General features: G+C 35.1%; 1 protein-coding gene across 1 annotated transcript in view; it reads left to right on the top strand.

The window, feature by feature from the left end:
- LOC115416622 (zinc finger protein ZFMSA12A-like) overlaps nt 1-15,078 on the top strand; it is a 43,553-nt gene that overhangs the window by 22,289 nt on the left and 6,186 nt on the right. The window contains exons 8-9 of the mRNA XM_030130459.1: nt 9,057-9,540; nt 10,578-11,033. Of these exons, the coding sequence (XP_029986319.1) occupies nt 9,057-9,540; nt 10,578-11,033 (940 nt within the window). The remainder of the gene's footprint in view (nt 1-9,056; nt 9,541-10,577; nt 11,034-15,078) is intronic.

Raw genomic sequence — 15,078 nt, 5'->3', positions numbered from 1 at the left:
GTTAAATACTCCCAACACTTTAAATACTCCAAACACTTTAAATACTTTAAATACTTTAAATACTCCAAACACTTTAAATACTTCAAACACTTTAAATACTTCAAATACTTCAAACACTTTAAATACTCCAAACACTTCAAACACTTTAAGTGCTCCAAACACTTTAAATACTTCAAACACTTTAAATACTCCAAACACTTTAAATACTTCAAACACTTAAAATACTTCAAATACTTCAAACGCTTTAAATACTTCAAACACTTTAAATACTTCAAACACTTCAAATATTTCAAACACTTTAAATACTCCAAACACTTCAAATACTTCAAACACTTTAAATACTTCAAACACTTTAAATACTTCAAACACTTAAAATACTTCAAATACTTCAAACACTTTAAATACTTCAAACACTTTTAATACTTCAAATACTTCAAACACTTTAAATACTTCAAATACTTCAAACACTTTAAATACTCCAAACACTTCAAACACTTTAAACACTTTAATACTCCAAACACTTTAAATACTTCAAACACTTTAAATACTCCAAACACTTTAAATACTTCAAACACTTTAAATACTTCAAATACTTCAAACACTTTAAATACTTCAAATACTTCAAACACTTTAAATACTCCAAACACTTCAAATACTTCAACACTTTAAATACTTCAAACACTTTAAATACTCCAAACACTTTAAATACTTCAAACACTTTAAATACTTCAAATACTTCAAACACTTTAAATACTTCAAACACTTAAAATACTTAAAATACTTCAAATGCTTTAAATACTTCAAACACTTAAAATACTTCAAATACTTCAAACGCTTTAAATACTTCAAACACTTTAAATACTCCAAATACTTCAAACACTTCAAATACTTCAAACACTTTAAATACTCCAAATACTTCAAACACTTTAAATACTCCAAATACTTTAAATACTTCAAAAACTTTAAATACTTCAAACACTTCAACTACTTCAAACACTTAAAATACTTCAAATACTTCAAACACTTTAAATACTTCAAACACTTTTAATACTTCAAATACTTCAAACACTTTAAATACTTCAAATACTTCAAACACTTTAATAACTCCAAACACTTCAAACACTTTAAACACTTTAATACTCCAAACACTTTAAATACTTCAAACACTTTAAATACTCCAAACACTTTAAATACTTCAAACACTTTAAATACTTCAAATACTTCAAACACTTTAAATACTTCAAATACTTCAAACACTTTAAATACTCCAAACACTTCAAATACTTCAACACTTTAAATACTTCAAACACTTTAAATACTCCAAACACTTTAAATACTTCAAACACTTTAAATACTTCAAATACTTCAAACACTTTAAATACTTCAAACACTTAAAATACTTAAAATACTTCAAATGCTTTAAATACTTCAAACACTTAAAATACTTCAAATACTTCAAACGCTTTAAATACTTCAAACACTTTAAATACTCCAAATACTTCAAACACTTCAAATACTTCAAACACTTTAAATACTCCAAATACTTCAAACACTTTAAATACTCCAAATACTTTAAATACTTCAAAAACTTTAAATACTTCAAACACTTCAACTACTTCAAACACTTTAAATACTTCAAATACTTTAAATACTTCAAACACTTAAAATACTTAAAATACTTCAAATGCTTTAAATACTTCAAACACTTAAAATACTTCAAATACTTCAAACACTTTAAATACTTCAAACACTTCAAATACTTAAAATACTTCAAACCTTTAAATACTTCAAACACTTCAAATACTTCAAACACTTTAAATACTTCAAATACTTAAAATATTTCAAATACTTCAAACGCTTTAAATACTTCAAACACTTAAAATACTTCAAATACTTCAAATGCTTTTAATACTTCAAACACTTTAAATACTCCAAATACTTCAAACACTTCAAATACTTCAAACACTTTAAATACTTCAAATACTTCAAATACTTCAAACACTTTAAATACTCCAAATACTTCAAATACTTAAAAAACTTTAAATACTTTAAATACTTCAAACACTTCAAATACTTCAAACACTTTAAATACTTCAAATACTTCAAACACTTAAAATACTTAAAATACTTCAAACCCTTTAAATACTTCAAACACTTAAAATACTTCAAATACTTTAAACACTTTAAATACTTCAAATACGTCAAACACTTTAAATACTTCAAATACTTCAAACACTTTAAATACTTCAAATACTCCAAACACTTCAAATACGTAAAACACTTTAAATACTTCAAATACTTCAAACACTTCAAATACTCCAAACACTTTAAATACTTCAAATACTCCAAACACTTCAAATACATAAAACACTTTAAATACTTCAAATACTTCAAACGTTTTAAATACTTCAAACACTTAAAATACTTCAAATACTTCAAACACTTTAAATACTTCAAATACTTTGAATACTCCAAACACTTTAAATACTTCAAACACTTTAAATACTTCAAATACTTCAAACACTTAAAATACTTAAAATACTTCAAACCCTTTAAATACTTCAAACACTTAAAATACTTCAAATACTTTAAACACTTTAAATACTTCAAATACGTCAAACACTTTAAATACTTCAAATACTTCAAACACTTTAAATACTTCAAATACTCCAAACACTTCAAATACGTAAAACACTTTAAATACTTCAAATACTTCAAACACTTCAAATACTCCAAACACTTTAAATACTTCAAATACTCCAAACACTTCAAATACATAAAACACTTTAAATACTTCAAATACTTCAAACGTTTTAAATACTTCAAACACTTAAAATACTTCAAATACTTCAAACACTTTAAATACTTCAAATACTTTGAATACTCCAAACACTTTAAATACTTCAAACACTTTAAATACTTCAAATACTTCAAACACTTTAAAAACTCCAAACACTTTAAATACTTCAAATACTTCAAATACTTCAAATACTTCAAACGCTTTAAATACTTCAAACACTTTAAATACTCCAAACCCTTCAAACACTTCAAATACTTCAACCTCTTTAAATACTCCAAATACTTCAAATACTTAAAATACTTCAAAAACTTTAAATACTTCAAACACTTCAAATACTTCAAACACTTCAAATACTTCAAACACTTTAAATACTTCAAATACTTTAAATACTTCAAATACTTCAAACACTTTAAATACTTCAAATACTTCAAACACTTTAAATACTTCAAACACTTAAAATACTTCAAATACTACAAATGCTTTAAATACTTCAAACACTTAAAATACTTCAAATACTTCAAACGCTTTAAATCCTTCAAACACTTTAAATACTCCAAATACTTCAAACACTTCAAATACTTCAAACACTTTAAATACTCCAAATACTTCAAACACTTCAAATACTTCAAACACTTTAAATACTCCAAATACTTCAAATACTTCAAAAACTTTAAATACTTCAAACACTTCAAATACTTCAAATACTTCAAACACTTCAAATACTTCAAATACTTCAAACACTTTAAATACTCCAAACACTTTAAATACTCCAAACACTGTAAATACTTCAAACACTTTAAATACTTCAAATACTTCAAACACTTTAAATACTTCAAACACTTTAAATACTTAAAATTCTTCAAATGCTTTAAATACTTCAAACACTTAAAATACTTCAAATACTTCAAACGCTTTAAATACTTCAAACACTTTAAATACTCCAAATACTTCAAACACTTCAAATACTTCAAACACTTTAAATACTCCAAATACTTCAAACACTTCAACTACTTCAAACACTTTAAATACTTCAAATACTTTAAATACTTCAAATACTTCAAACACTTAAAATACTTAAAATACTTCAAACGCTTTAAATACTTCAAACACTTAAAATACTTCAAATACTTCAAACATTTTAAATACTTCAAACACTTCAAATACTTCAAACACTTTAAATACTTCAAATACTTCAAACACTTTAAATACTCCAAACACTTTAAATACTTCAAACATTTTAAATACTTCAAATACTTCAAACACTTTAAATAGTCCAAACACTTTAAATACTTTAAATATTCCAGTCACTTCAAATACTTCAAATACTTCAAACACTTTAAATACTCCAAACACTTTAAATACTTCAAACACTTTAAATACTTCAAATACTTCAAACACGTTAAATACTCCCAACACTTTAAATACTCCAAACACTTTAAATACTTTAAATACTTTAAATACTCCAAACACTTTAAATACTTCAAACACTTTAAATACTTCAAACACTTTAAATACTTCAAATACTTCAAACACTTTAAATACTTTAAATACTTCAAACACTTTAAATACTTCAAACACTTAAAATATTTCAAATACTTCAAACGCTTTAAATACTTCAAACACTTAAAATACTTCAAATACTTCAAATGCTTTTAATACTTCAAACACTTTAAATACTCCAAATACTTCAAACACTTCAAATACTTCAAACACTTTAAATACTTCAAATACTTCAAATACTTCAAACACTTTAAATACTCCAAATACTTCAAATACTTAAAAAACTTTAAATACTTTAAATACTTCAAACACTTCAAATACTTCAAACACTTTAAATACTTCAAATACTTCAAACACTTAAAATACTTAAATTACTTCAAACCCTTTAAATACTTCAAACACTTAAAATACTTCAAATACTTTAAACACTTTAAATACTTCAAATACGTCAAACACTTTAAATACTTCAAATACTTCAAACACTTTAAATACTTCAAATACTCCAAACACTTCAAATACGTAAAACACTTTAAATACTTCAAATACTTCAAACACTTCAAATACTCCAAACACTTTAAATACTTCAAATACTCCAAACACTTCAAATACATAAAACACTCTAAATACTTCAAATACTTCAAACGCTTTAAATACTTCAAACACTTAAAATACTTCAAATACTTCAAACACTTTAAATACTTCAAATACTTTGAATACTCCAAACACTTTAAATACTTCAAACACTTTAAATACTTCAAATACTTCAAACACTTTAAAAACTCCAAACACTTTAAATACTTCAAATACTTCAAATACTTCAAATACTTCAAACGCTTTAAATACTTCAAACACTTTAAATACTCCAAACCCTTCAAACACTTCAAATACTTCAACCTCTTTAAATACTCCAAATACTTCAAATACTTAAAATACTTCAAAAACTTTAAATACTTCAAACACTTCAAATACTTCAAACACTTTAAATACTTCAAATACTTTAAATACTTCAAATACTTCAAACACTTTAAATACTTCAAATACTTCAAACACTTTAAATACTTCAAACACTTAAAATACTTCAAATACTACAAATGCTTTAAATACTTCAAACACTTAAAATACTTCAAATACTTCAAACGCTTTAAATCCTTCAAACACTTTAAATACTCCAAATACTTCAAACACTTCAAATACTTCAAACACTTTAAATACTCCAAATACTTCAAACACTTCAAATACTTCAAACACTTTAAATACTCCAAATACTTCAAATACTTCAAAAACTTTAAATACTTCAAACACTTCAAATACTTCAAATACTTCAAACACTTCAAATACTTCAAATACTTCAAACACTTTAAATACTCCAAACACTTTAAATACTCCAAACACTGTAAATACTTCAAACACTTTAAATACTTCAAATACTTCAAACACTTTAAATACTTCAAACACTTAAAATACTTAAAATTCTTCAAATGCTTTAAATACTTCAAAACACTTAAAATACTTCAAATACTTCAAACGCTTTAAATACTTCAAACACTTTAAATACTCCAAATACTTCAAACACTTCAAATACTTCAAACACTTTAAATACTTCAAATGCTTCAAACACTTTAAATACTCCAAATACTTTAAATACTTCAAAAACTTTAAATACTTCAAACACTTCAACTACTTCAAACACTTTAAATACTTCAAATACTTTAAATACTTCAAATACTTCAAACACTTAAAATACTTCAAATACTTCAAACATTTTAAAAACTTCAAACACTTCAAATACTTCAAACACTTTAAATACTTCAAATACTTCAAACACTTTAAATACTCCAAACACTTTAAATACTTCAAACATTTTAAATACTTCAAATACTTCAAACACTTTAAATAGTCCAAACACTTTAAATACTTTAAATATTCCAGTCACTTCAAATACTTCAAATACTTCAAACACTTTAAATACTCCAAACACTTTAAATACTTCAAACACTTTAAATACTTCAAATACTTCAAACACGTTAAATACTCCCAACACTTTAAATACTCCAAACACTTTAAATACTTTAAATACTTTAAATACTCCAAACACTTTAAATACTTCAAACACTTTAAATACTTCAAATACTTCAAACACTTTAAATACTCCAAACACTTCAAACACTTTAAGTGCTCCAAACACTTTAAATACTTCAAACACTTTAAATACTCCAAACACTTTAAATACTTCAAACACTTAAAATACTTCAAATACTTCAAACGCTTTAAATACTTCAAACACTTTAAATACTTCAAACACTTCAAATACTTCAAATATTTCAAACACTTTAAATACTCCAAACACTTCAAATACTTCAAACACTTTAAATACTTCAAACACTTTAAATACTTCAAACACTTAAAATACTTCAAATACTTCAAACACTTTAAATACTTCAAACACTTTTAATACTTCAAATACTTCAAACACTTTAAATACTTCAAATACTTCAAACACTTTAAATACTCCAAACACTTCAAACACTTTAAACACTTTAATACTCCAAACACTTTAAATACTTCAAACACTTTAAATACTCCAAACACTTTAAATACTTCAAACACTTTAAATACTTCAAATACTTCAAACACTTTAAATACTTCAAATACTTCAAACACTTTAAATACTCCAAACACTTCAAATACTTCAACACTTTAAATACTTCAAACACTTTAAATACTCCAAACACTTTAAATACTTCAAACACTTTAAATACTTCAAATACTTCAAACACTTTAAATACTTAAAATACTTCAAATGCTTTAAATACTTCAAACACTTAAAATACTTCAAATACTTCAAACGCTTTAAATACTTCAAACACTTTAAATACTCCAAATACTTCAAACACTTCAAATACTTCAAACACTTTAAATACTCCAAATACTTCAAACACTTTAAATACTCCAAATACTTTAAATACTTCAAAAACTTTAAATACTTCAAACACTTCAACTACTTCAAACACTTTAAATACTTCAAATACTTTAAATACTTCAAATACTTCAAACACTTAAAATACTTAAAATACTTCAAATGCTTTAAATACTTCAAACACTTAAAATACTTCAAATACTTCAAACACTTTAAATACTTCAAATACTTCAAACACTTTAAATACTCCAAACACTTTAAATACTTCAAACACTTTAAATACTTCAAATACTTCAAACACTTTAAATTGTCCAAACACTTTAAATACTTTAAATATTCCAATCACTTCAAATACTTCAAACACTTTAAATACTCCAAACACTTTAAATACTTCAAACACTTTAAATACTCCCAACACTTTAAATACTTTAAATACTTTAAATACTCCAATCACTTCAAATACTTGAAATACTCCAAACACTTTAAATACTTCAAACACTTTAAATACTTTAAATACTTCAAACACTTTAAATACTCCAAACACTTTAAATACTTCAAACACTTTAAATACTTCAAATACTTCAAACACTTTAAATACTCCAAACACTTTAAATACTTCAAACACTTTAAATTCTTCAAATACTTCAAACACATTAAATACTCCAAACACTTTAAATACTCCAAACACTTTAAATACTTTAAATACTTTAAATACTCCAAACACTTTAAATACTTCAAACACTTAAAATACTTCAAATACTTCAAACACTTTAAATACTTCAAATACTTTGAATACTCCAAACACTTTAAATACTTCAAACACTTTAAATACTTCAAATACTTCAAACACTTTAAATACTCCAAACACTTTAAATACTTCAAATACTTCAAACACTTTAAATACTCCAAACACTTCAAATACTTGAAATACTTCAAACGCTTTAAATACTTCAAACACTTTAAATACTCCAAATACTTCAAACACTTTAAATACTTCAACCTCTTTAAATACTCCAAATACTTCAAATACTTAAAATACTTCAAAAACTTTAAATACTTCAAACACTTCAAATACTTCAAACACTTTAAATACTTCAAATACTTTAAATACTTCAAACACTTTAAATACTTCAAATACTTCAAACACTTTAAATATTTCAAACACTTCAAATACTTCAATTATTACAAACGCTTTAAATACTTCAAACACTTAAAATAGTTCAAATACTTCAAACGCTTTAAATCCTTCAAACACTTTAAATACTCCAAATACTTCAAACACTTCAAATACTTCAAACACTTTAAATACTCCAAATACTTCAAACACTTCAAATACTTCAAACACTTTAAATACTCCAAATACTTCAAATACTTCAAAAACTTTAAATACTTCAAACACTTTAAATACTTCAAATACTTCAAACACTTTAAATACTTCAAATACTTCAAACACTTTAAATACTCCAAACACTTCAAACACTTTAAATACTTCAAAAACTTCAAACACTTTAAATACTCCAAACACTTCAAATACTTCAACACTTTAAATACTTCAAATACTTCAAATACTTCAAACGCTTTAAATACTTCAAACACTTTAAATACTCCAAATACTTCAAACACTTCAAATACTTCAAACACTTTAAATACTCCAAATACTTCAAACACTTTAAATACTCCAAATACTTTAAATACTTCAAAAACTTTAAATACTTCAAACACTTTAAATACTCCAAATACTTCAAACACTTTAAATACTTAAATACTTTAAATACTTCAAATACGTAAAAGCACCAGGCAGTGAAAACATGGGGGCTCGTCCGGGATCTGAATCCGCAGGTCATCCGACACCTGCGGACCAATAAGTCCTGCGGGTCGGCGTCGACCCCCGCCGCCCGGCAGAGTTCTGAGGAGGAGCCGCGCCCCCCCGCTCGGCCCTTCAGAGTCCACTCCTGTTTCCAGTGCGACGCCGAGTTCCGAACCAAAGCCGAGCTGCTGTCGCACCAGCGCGCCCACCGCTCCAAGCCCACCTACCGCTGCGCCCAGTGCCCCCGCCTCTTCCACCACCTGTCCAGTCTGACCAATCACAAGCGGACGCACCTGGCCCCGGGCGGCTTCGCCTGCGCCAGGTGCGACCGGGCCTTCCGGTCGGCCGCCGAGAGGGACGCCCACGGGCTGCGGCACCGCGGGCCCGACCTGGGCTGCACGCTGTGCGGACGCACGTTCACTTCTCAGACGCCACTGCTGCGACACCTGCAGACGCACTCTGTGGAGGGGGCGGAGCCTCGCTACAGCTGCCGCTTCTGCGAGCACACCTTCTCAGGTAAAGGGGGGGGGCATGAGGGCGTAGGTGGACAAAAATAAGAGCAGGCACAAAAAATACTGGCACAGCTGGTCCTGTTCTACTACAGAACATGCTCTACTACAGAACAGGTTCTACTGCAGAACAGAACAGGTTCTACTACGGAACATGTTCTACTACAGAACATGTTCTACTACAGTACAGGTTCTACTACAGTACATGTTCTACTACAGAACAGAACATGTTCTACTACAGTACAGGTTCTACTACAGAACAGAACATGTTCTACTACAGAACATGTTCTACTACAGAACATGTTCTACTACAGTACAGGTTCTACTACAGTACATGTTCTACTACAGAACAGAACATGTTCTACTACAGTACAGGTTCTACTACAGAACAGAACATGTTCTACTACAGAACATGTTCTACTACAGTACAGGTTCTACTACAGTGCGTGTTCTACTACAGAACATGTTCTACTACAGTACAGGTTCTACTACAGAACAGAACATGCTCCACTACAGAACAGAACATGTTCTACTACAGTACAGGTTCTACTACAGAACAGAACATGTTCTACTACAGAACAGAACATGTTCTACTACAGTACAGGTTCTACTACAGTACATGTTCTACTACAGAACAGAACATGTTCTACTACAGTACAGGTTCTACTACAGAACAGAACATGTTCTACTACAGTACAGGTTCTGCTACAGAACAGAACATGTTCTACTACAGTACAGGTTTTACTATAAAACATGTTCTACTACAGTACAGGTTCTACTACAGAACATATTCCACTTCAGAACAGGACATGTTCTACTACAGAACATGTTCTACTACAGTACATGTTCTGGAGACCCAGGTCCACTCATTTGGTGTCCACTGGAGGCAGAACGGTCTCTAAGCACCGCCCCACCACCTCCTGAACCGCAGGTACTGGGGCGGTGCTTAGAGTCCATGGGCGGTACTGGGGCGGTGCTTAGAGCCCATGGGCGGTACTGGGGCGGTGCAGTTCTGGTTCCACCTGGTGTCCTGTGCTTCTGCAGGAGTCACTCAGCTCCGGATCCACCAGCGTTCTCACACCCTGCGCTCGTTCCAGTGCGACCTGTGTTCTAAGTCGTATGGTTCTTTGAGTGGCCTCCACTCCCACCGGCAGAGCCACTCCCACCACAGCCGCTTCCTGTGTCCGCAGTGCGGCAAACGCTTCAAGACCCGCGACGGCCTGGAGGGTCACCTGAGGACGCACAGCGGCGAGCGGCCCTACCGCTGCCCCTACTGCCCCAAAGACTTCACCGCGCTGGCCGGACTCAACGTGCATGTGCGGCGCCACACCGGCGAGCGGCCGTACGTGTGCGCGGTGTGCGGGAAAGGCTGGCCATCGGGCGGAGACCTGCAGAAACACATGAGGACGCACACGGGCGAGCGGCCCTACGCCTGCCAGGACTGTGGGAAGGCTTTCAGCATCTCCTGTCACCTGACCGAACACCGGCGGATCCACACAGGTGAGGCCCAGGCGGAACGTCCAGGCAGGTTCCACTGGTTCTAAACAGGAAAACCCAGGCAGGTTCCATAGGTTCTAAACATGAACGTCCAGGCAGGTTCCACCGGTTCTACACATGAACGTCCAGGCAGGTTCCATAGGTTCTAAACATGAACGTCCAGGCAGGTTCCACTGGTTCTAAACAGGAACACCCAGGCAGGTTCCATAGGTTCTAAACATGAACGTCCAGGCAGGTTCCATCGGTTCTAAACAGGAACACCCAGGCAGGTTCCATAGGTTCTAAACATGAACGTCCAGGCAGGTTCCACTGGTTCTAAACAGGAACACCCAGGCAGGTTCCGCCGGTTCAAAACATGAACGTCCAGGCAGGTTCCGTAGGTTCTAAACATGAACGTCCAGGCAGGTTCCACCGGTTCTAAACAGGAACACCCAGGTAGGTTCCACCGGTTCTAAACATGAATGTCCAGGCAGGTTCCATAGGTTCTAAACATGAACGTCCAGGCAGGTTCCATAGGTTCTAAACATGAACGTCCAGGCAGGTTCCACCAGTTCTGAACAGGAACACCCAGGCAGGTTCCACCGGTTCCAAACATGAACGTCCAGGCAGGTTCCATAGGTTCTAAACATGAACGTCCAGGCAGGTTCCACCGGTTCTAAACAGGAACACCCAGGCAGGTTCCACCGGTTCTAAACATGAATGTCCAGGCAGGTTCCATAGGTTCTAAACATGAACGTCCAGGCAGGTTCCATAGGTTCTAAACATGAACGTCCAGGCAGGTTCCACCAGTTCTGAACAGGAACACCCAGGCAGGTTCCACCGGTTCCAAACATGAACGTCCAGGCAGGTTCCATAGGTTCTAAACATGAACGTCCAGGAAGGTTCCATAGGTTCTAAACATGAACATCCAGGCAGGTACCACCGGTTCTAAACAGGAACACCCAGGCAGGTTCCACTGGTTCTAAACAGGAACATCCAGGCAGATTCCACTGGTTCTAAATAGGAACGTCCAGGCAGGTTCCACTGGTTCTAAACATGAATGTCCAGGCAGGTTCCACCGGTTCTAAACATGAACGTCCAGGCAGGTTCCAACGGTTCTAAACATGAATGTCCAGGCAGGTTCCACCGGTTCTAAACATGAACGTCCAGGCAGGTTCCATAGGTTCTAAACATGAACGTCCAAGCAGGTTCCATAGGTTCTAAACATGAATGTCCAGGCAGGTTCCACCGGTTCTAAACAGGAACGTCCAGGCAGGTTCCATAGGTTCTAAACATGAACGTCCAGGCAGGTTCCACTGGTTCTAAACAGGAACACCCAGGCAGGTTCCACTGGTTCTAAACAGGAACACCCAGGCAGGTTCCATAGGTTCTAAACATGAACGTCCAGGCAGGTTCCACTGGTTCTAAACAGGAATACCCAGGCAGGTTCCACCGGTTCTAAACATGAACGTCCAGGCAGGTTCCACTGGTTCTAAACATGAACGTCCAGGCAGGTTCCGTAGGTTCTAAACATGAACGTCCAGGCAGGTTCCATAGGTTCTAAACATGAACACCCAGGCAGGTTCCACCGGTTCTAAACAGGAACACTTAGGCAAGTTCCATAGGTTCTAAACATGAACGTCCAGGCAGGTTCCACCGATTCTAAACAGCAACACCCAGGCAGGTTCCACCGGTTCTAAACATGAATGTCCAGGCAGGTTCCATAGGTTCTAAAAATGACCGTCCAGGCAGGTTCCATAGGTTCTAAACATGAATGTCCAGGCAGGTTCCACTGGTTCTAAACAGGAACACCCAGGCAGGTTCCACTGGTTCTAAACAGGAACACCCAGGCAGGTTCCATAGGTTCTAAACATGAACGTCCAGGCAGGTTCCACTGGTTCTAAACAGGAATACCCAGGCAGGTTCCAACGGTTCTAAACATGAACGTCCAGGCAGGTTCCACCGGTTCTAAACATGAACGTCTAGTCAGGTTCCGTAGGTTCTAAACATGAACGTCCAGGCAGGTTCCATAGGTTCTAAACATGAACACCCAGGCAGGTTCCACCGGTTCTAAACAGGAACACTTAGGCAAGTTCCATAGGTTCTAAACATGAACGTCCAGGCAGGTTCCACCGATTCTAAACAGGAACACCCAGGCAGGTTCCACCGGTTCTAAACATGAATGTCCAGGCAGGTTCCATAGGTTCTAAAAATGACCGTCCAGGCAGGTTCCATAGGTTCTAAACATGAATGTCCAGGCAGGTTCCACTGGTTCTAAACAGGAACACCCAGGCAGGTTCCACTGGTTCTAAACAGGAACACCCAGGCAGGTTCCATAGGTTCTAAACATGAACGTCCAGGCAGGTTCCACTGGTTCTAAACAGGAATACCCAGGCAGGTTCCACCGGTTCTAAACATGAACGTCCAGGCAGGTTCCACTGGTTCTAAACATGAACGTCCAGGCAGGTTCTGTAGGTTCTAAACATGAACGTCCAGGCAGATTCCACTGATTCTAAAAAGGAACATCCAGGCAGGTTCCACCGGTTCGAAACATGAATGTCCAGGCAGGTTCCACCGGTTCTAAACAGGAACATCCAGGCAGATTCCACTGGTTCTAAATAGGAACGTCCAGGCAGGTTCCACTGGTTCTAAACATGAATGTCCAGGCAGGTTCCACCGGTTCTAAACATGAACGTCCAGGCAGGTTCCAACGGTTCTAAACATGAACGTCCAGGCAGGTTCCACCGGTTCTAAACATGAACGTCTAGTCAGGTTCCGTAGGTTCTAAACATGAATGTCCAGGCAGGTTCCACTGGTTCTAAACAGGAACACCCAGGCAGGTTCCACCGGTTTTAAACAGGAACACCCAGGCAGGTTCCATAGGTTCTAAACATGACCATCCAGGCAGGTTCCACTGGTTCTAAACAGGAACACCCAGGCAGGTTCCACCGGTTCTAAACAGGAACGTCCAGGCAGGTTCCACCGGTTCTAAACATGAACGTCCAGGCAGGTTCCAACGGTTCTAAACATGAATGTCCAGGCAGGTTCCACCGGTTCTAAACATGAACGTCTAGTCAGGTTCCGTAGGTTCTAAACATGAATGTCCAGGCAGGTTCCACTGGTTCTAAACAGGAACACCCAGGCAGGTTCCACCGGTTTTAAACAGGAACACCCAGGCAGGTTCCATAGGTTCTAAACATGACCGTCCAGGCAGGTTCCACTGGTTCTAAACAGGAACACCCAGGCAGGTTCCACCGGTTCTAAACAGGAACATCCAGGCAGATTCCACTGGTTCTAAATAGGAACGTCCAGGCAGGTTCCACTGGTTCTAAACATGAATGTCCAGGCAGGTTCCACCGGTTCTAAACATGAACGTCCAGGCAGGTTCCAACGGTTCTAAACATGAACGTCCAGGCAGGTTCCACCGGTTCTAAACATGAACGTCTAGTCAGGTTCCGTAGGTTCTAAACATGAACGTCCAGGCAGGTTCCATAGGTTCTAAACATGAACACCCAGGCAGGTTCCACCGGTTCTAAACAGGAACACTTAGGCAAGTTCCATAGGTTCTAAACATGAACGTCCAGGCAGGTTCCACCGATTCTAAACAGGAACACCCAGGCAGGTTCCACCGGTTCTAAACATGAATGTCCAGGCAGGTTCCATAGGTTCTAAAAATGACCGTCCAGGCAGGTTCCATAGGTTCTAAACATGAATGTCCAGGCAGGTTCCACCGGTTCTAAACATGAACGTCCAAGCAGGTTCCATAGGTTCTAAACATGAATGTCCAGGCAGGTTCCACCAATTCTAAACAGGAACGTCCAGGCAGGTTCCATAGGTTCTAAACATGAACGTCCAGGCAGGTTCCACTGGTTCTAAACAGGAACACCCAGGCAGGTTCCACTGGTTCTAAACAGGAACACCCAGGCAGGTTCCATAGGTTCTAAACATGAACGTCCAGGCAGGTTCCACTGGTTCTAAACAGGAATACCCAGGCAGGTTCCACCGGTTCTAAACATGAACGTCCAGGCAGGTTCCACTGGTTCTAAACATGAACGTCCAGGCAGGTTCC

This window comes from Sphaeramia orbicularis, unplaced genomic scaffold (assembly GCF_902148855.1).
Source record: "Sphaeramia orbicularis unplaced genomic scaffold, fSphaOr1.1, whole genome shotgun sequence".
NCBI classification, from domain to species: Eukaryota; Metazoa; Chordata; class Actinopteri; order Kurtiformes; family Apogonidae; genus Sphaeramia; species Sphaeramia orbicularis.
Note: the sequence above shows the minus strand (reverse complement) of the source record. Positions and strands in the feature narration are given on the sequence as shown.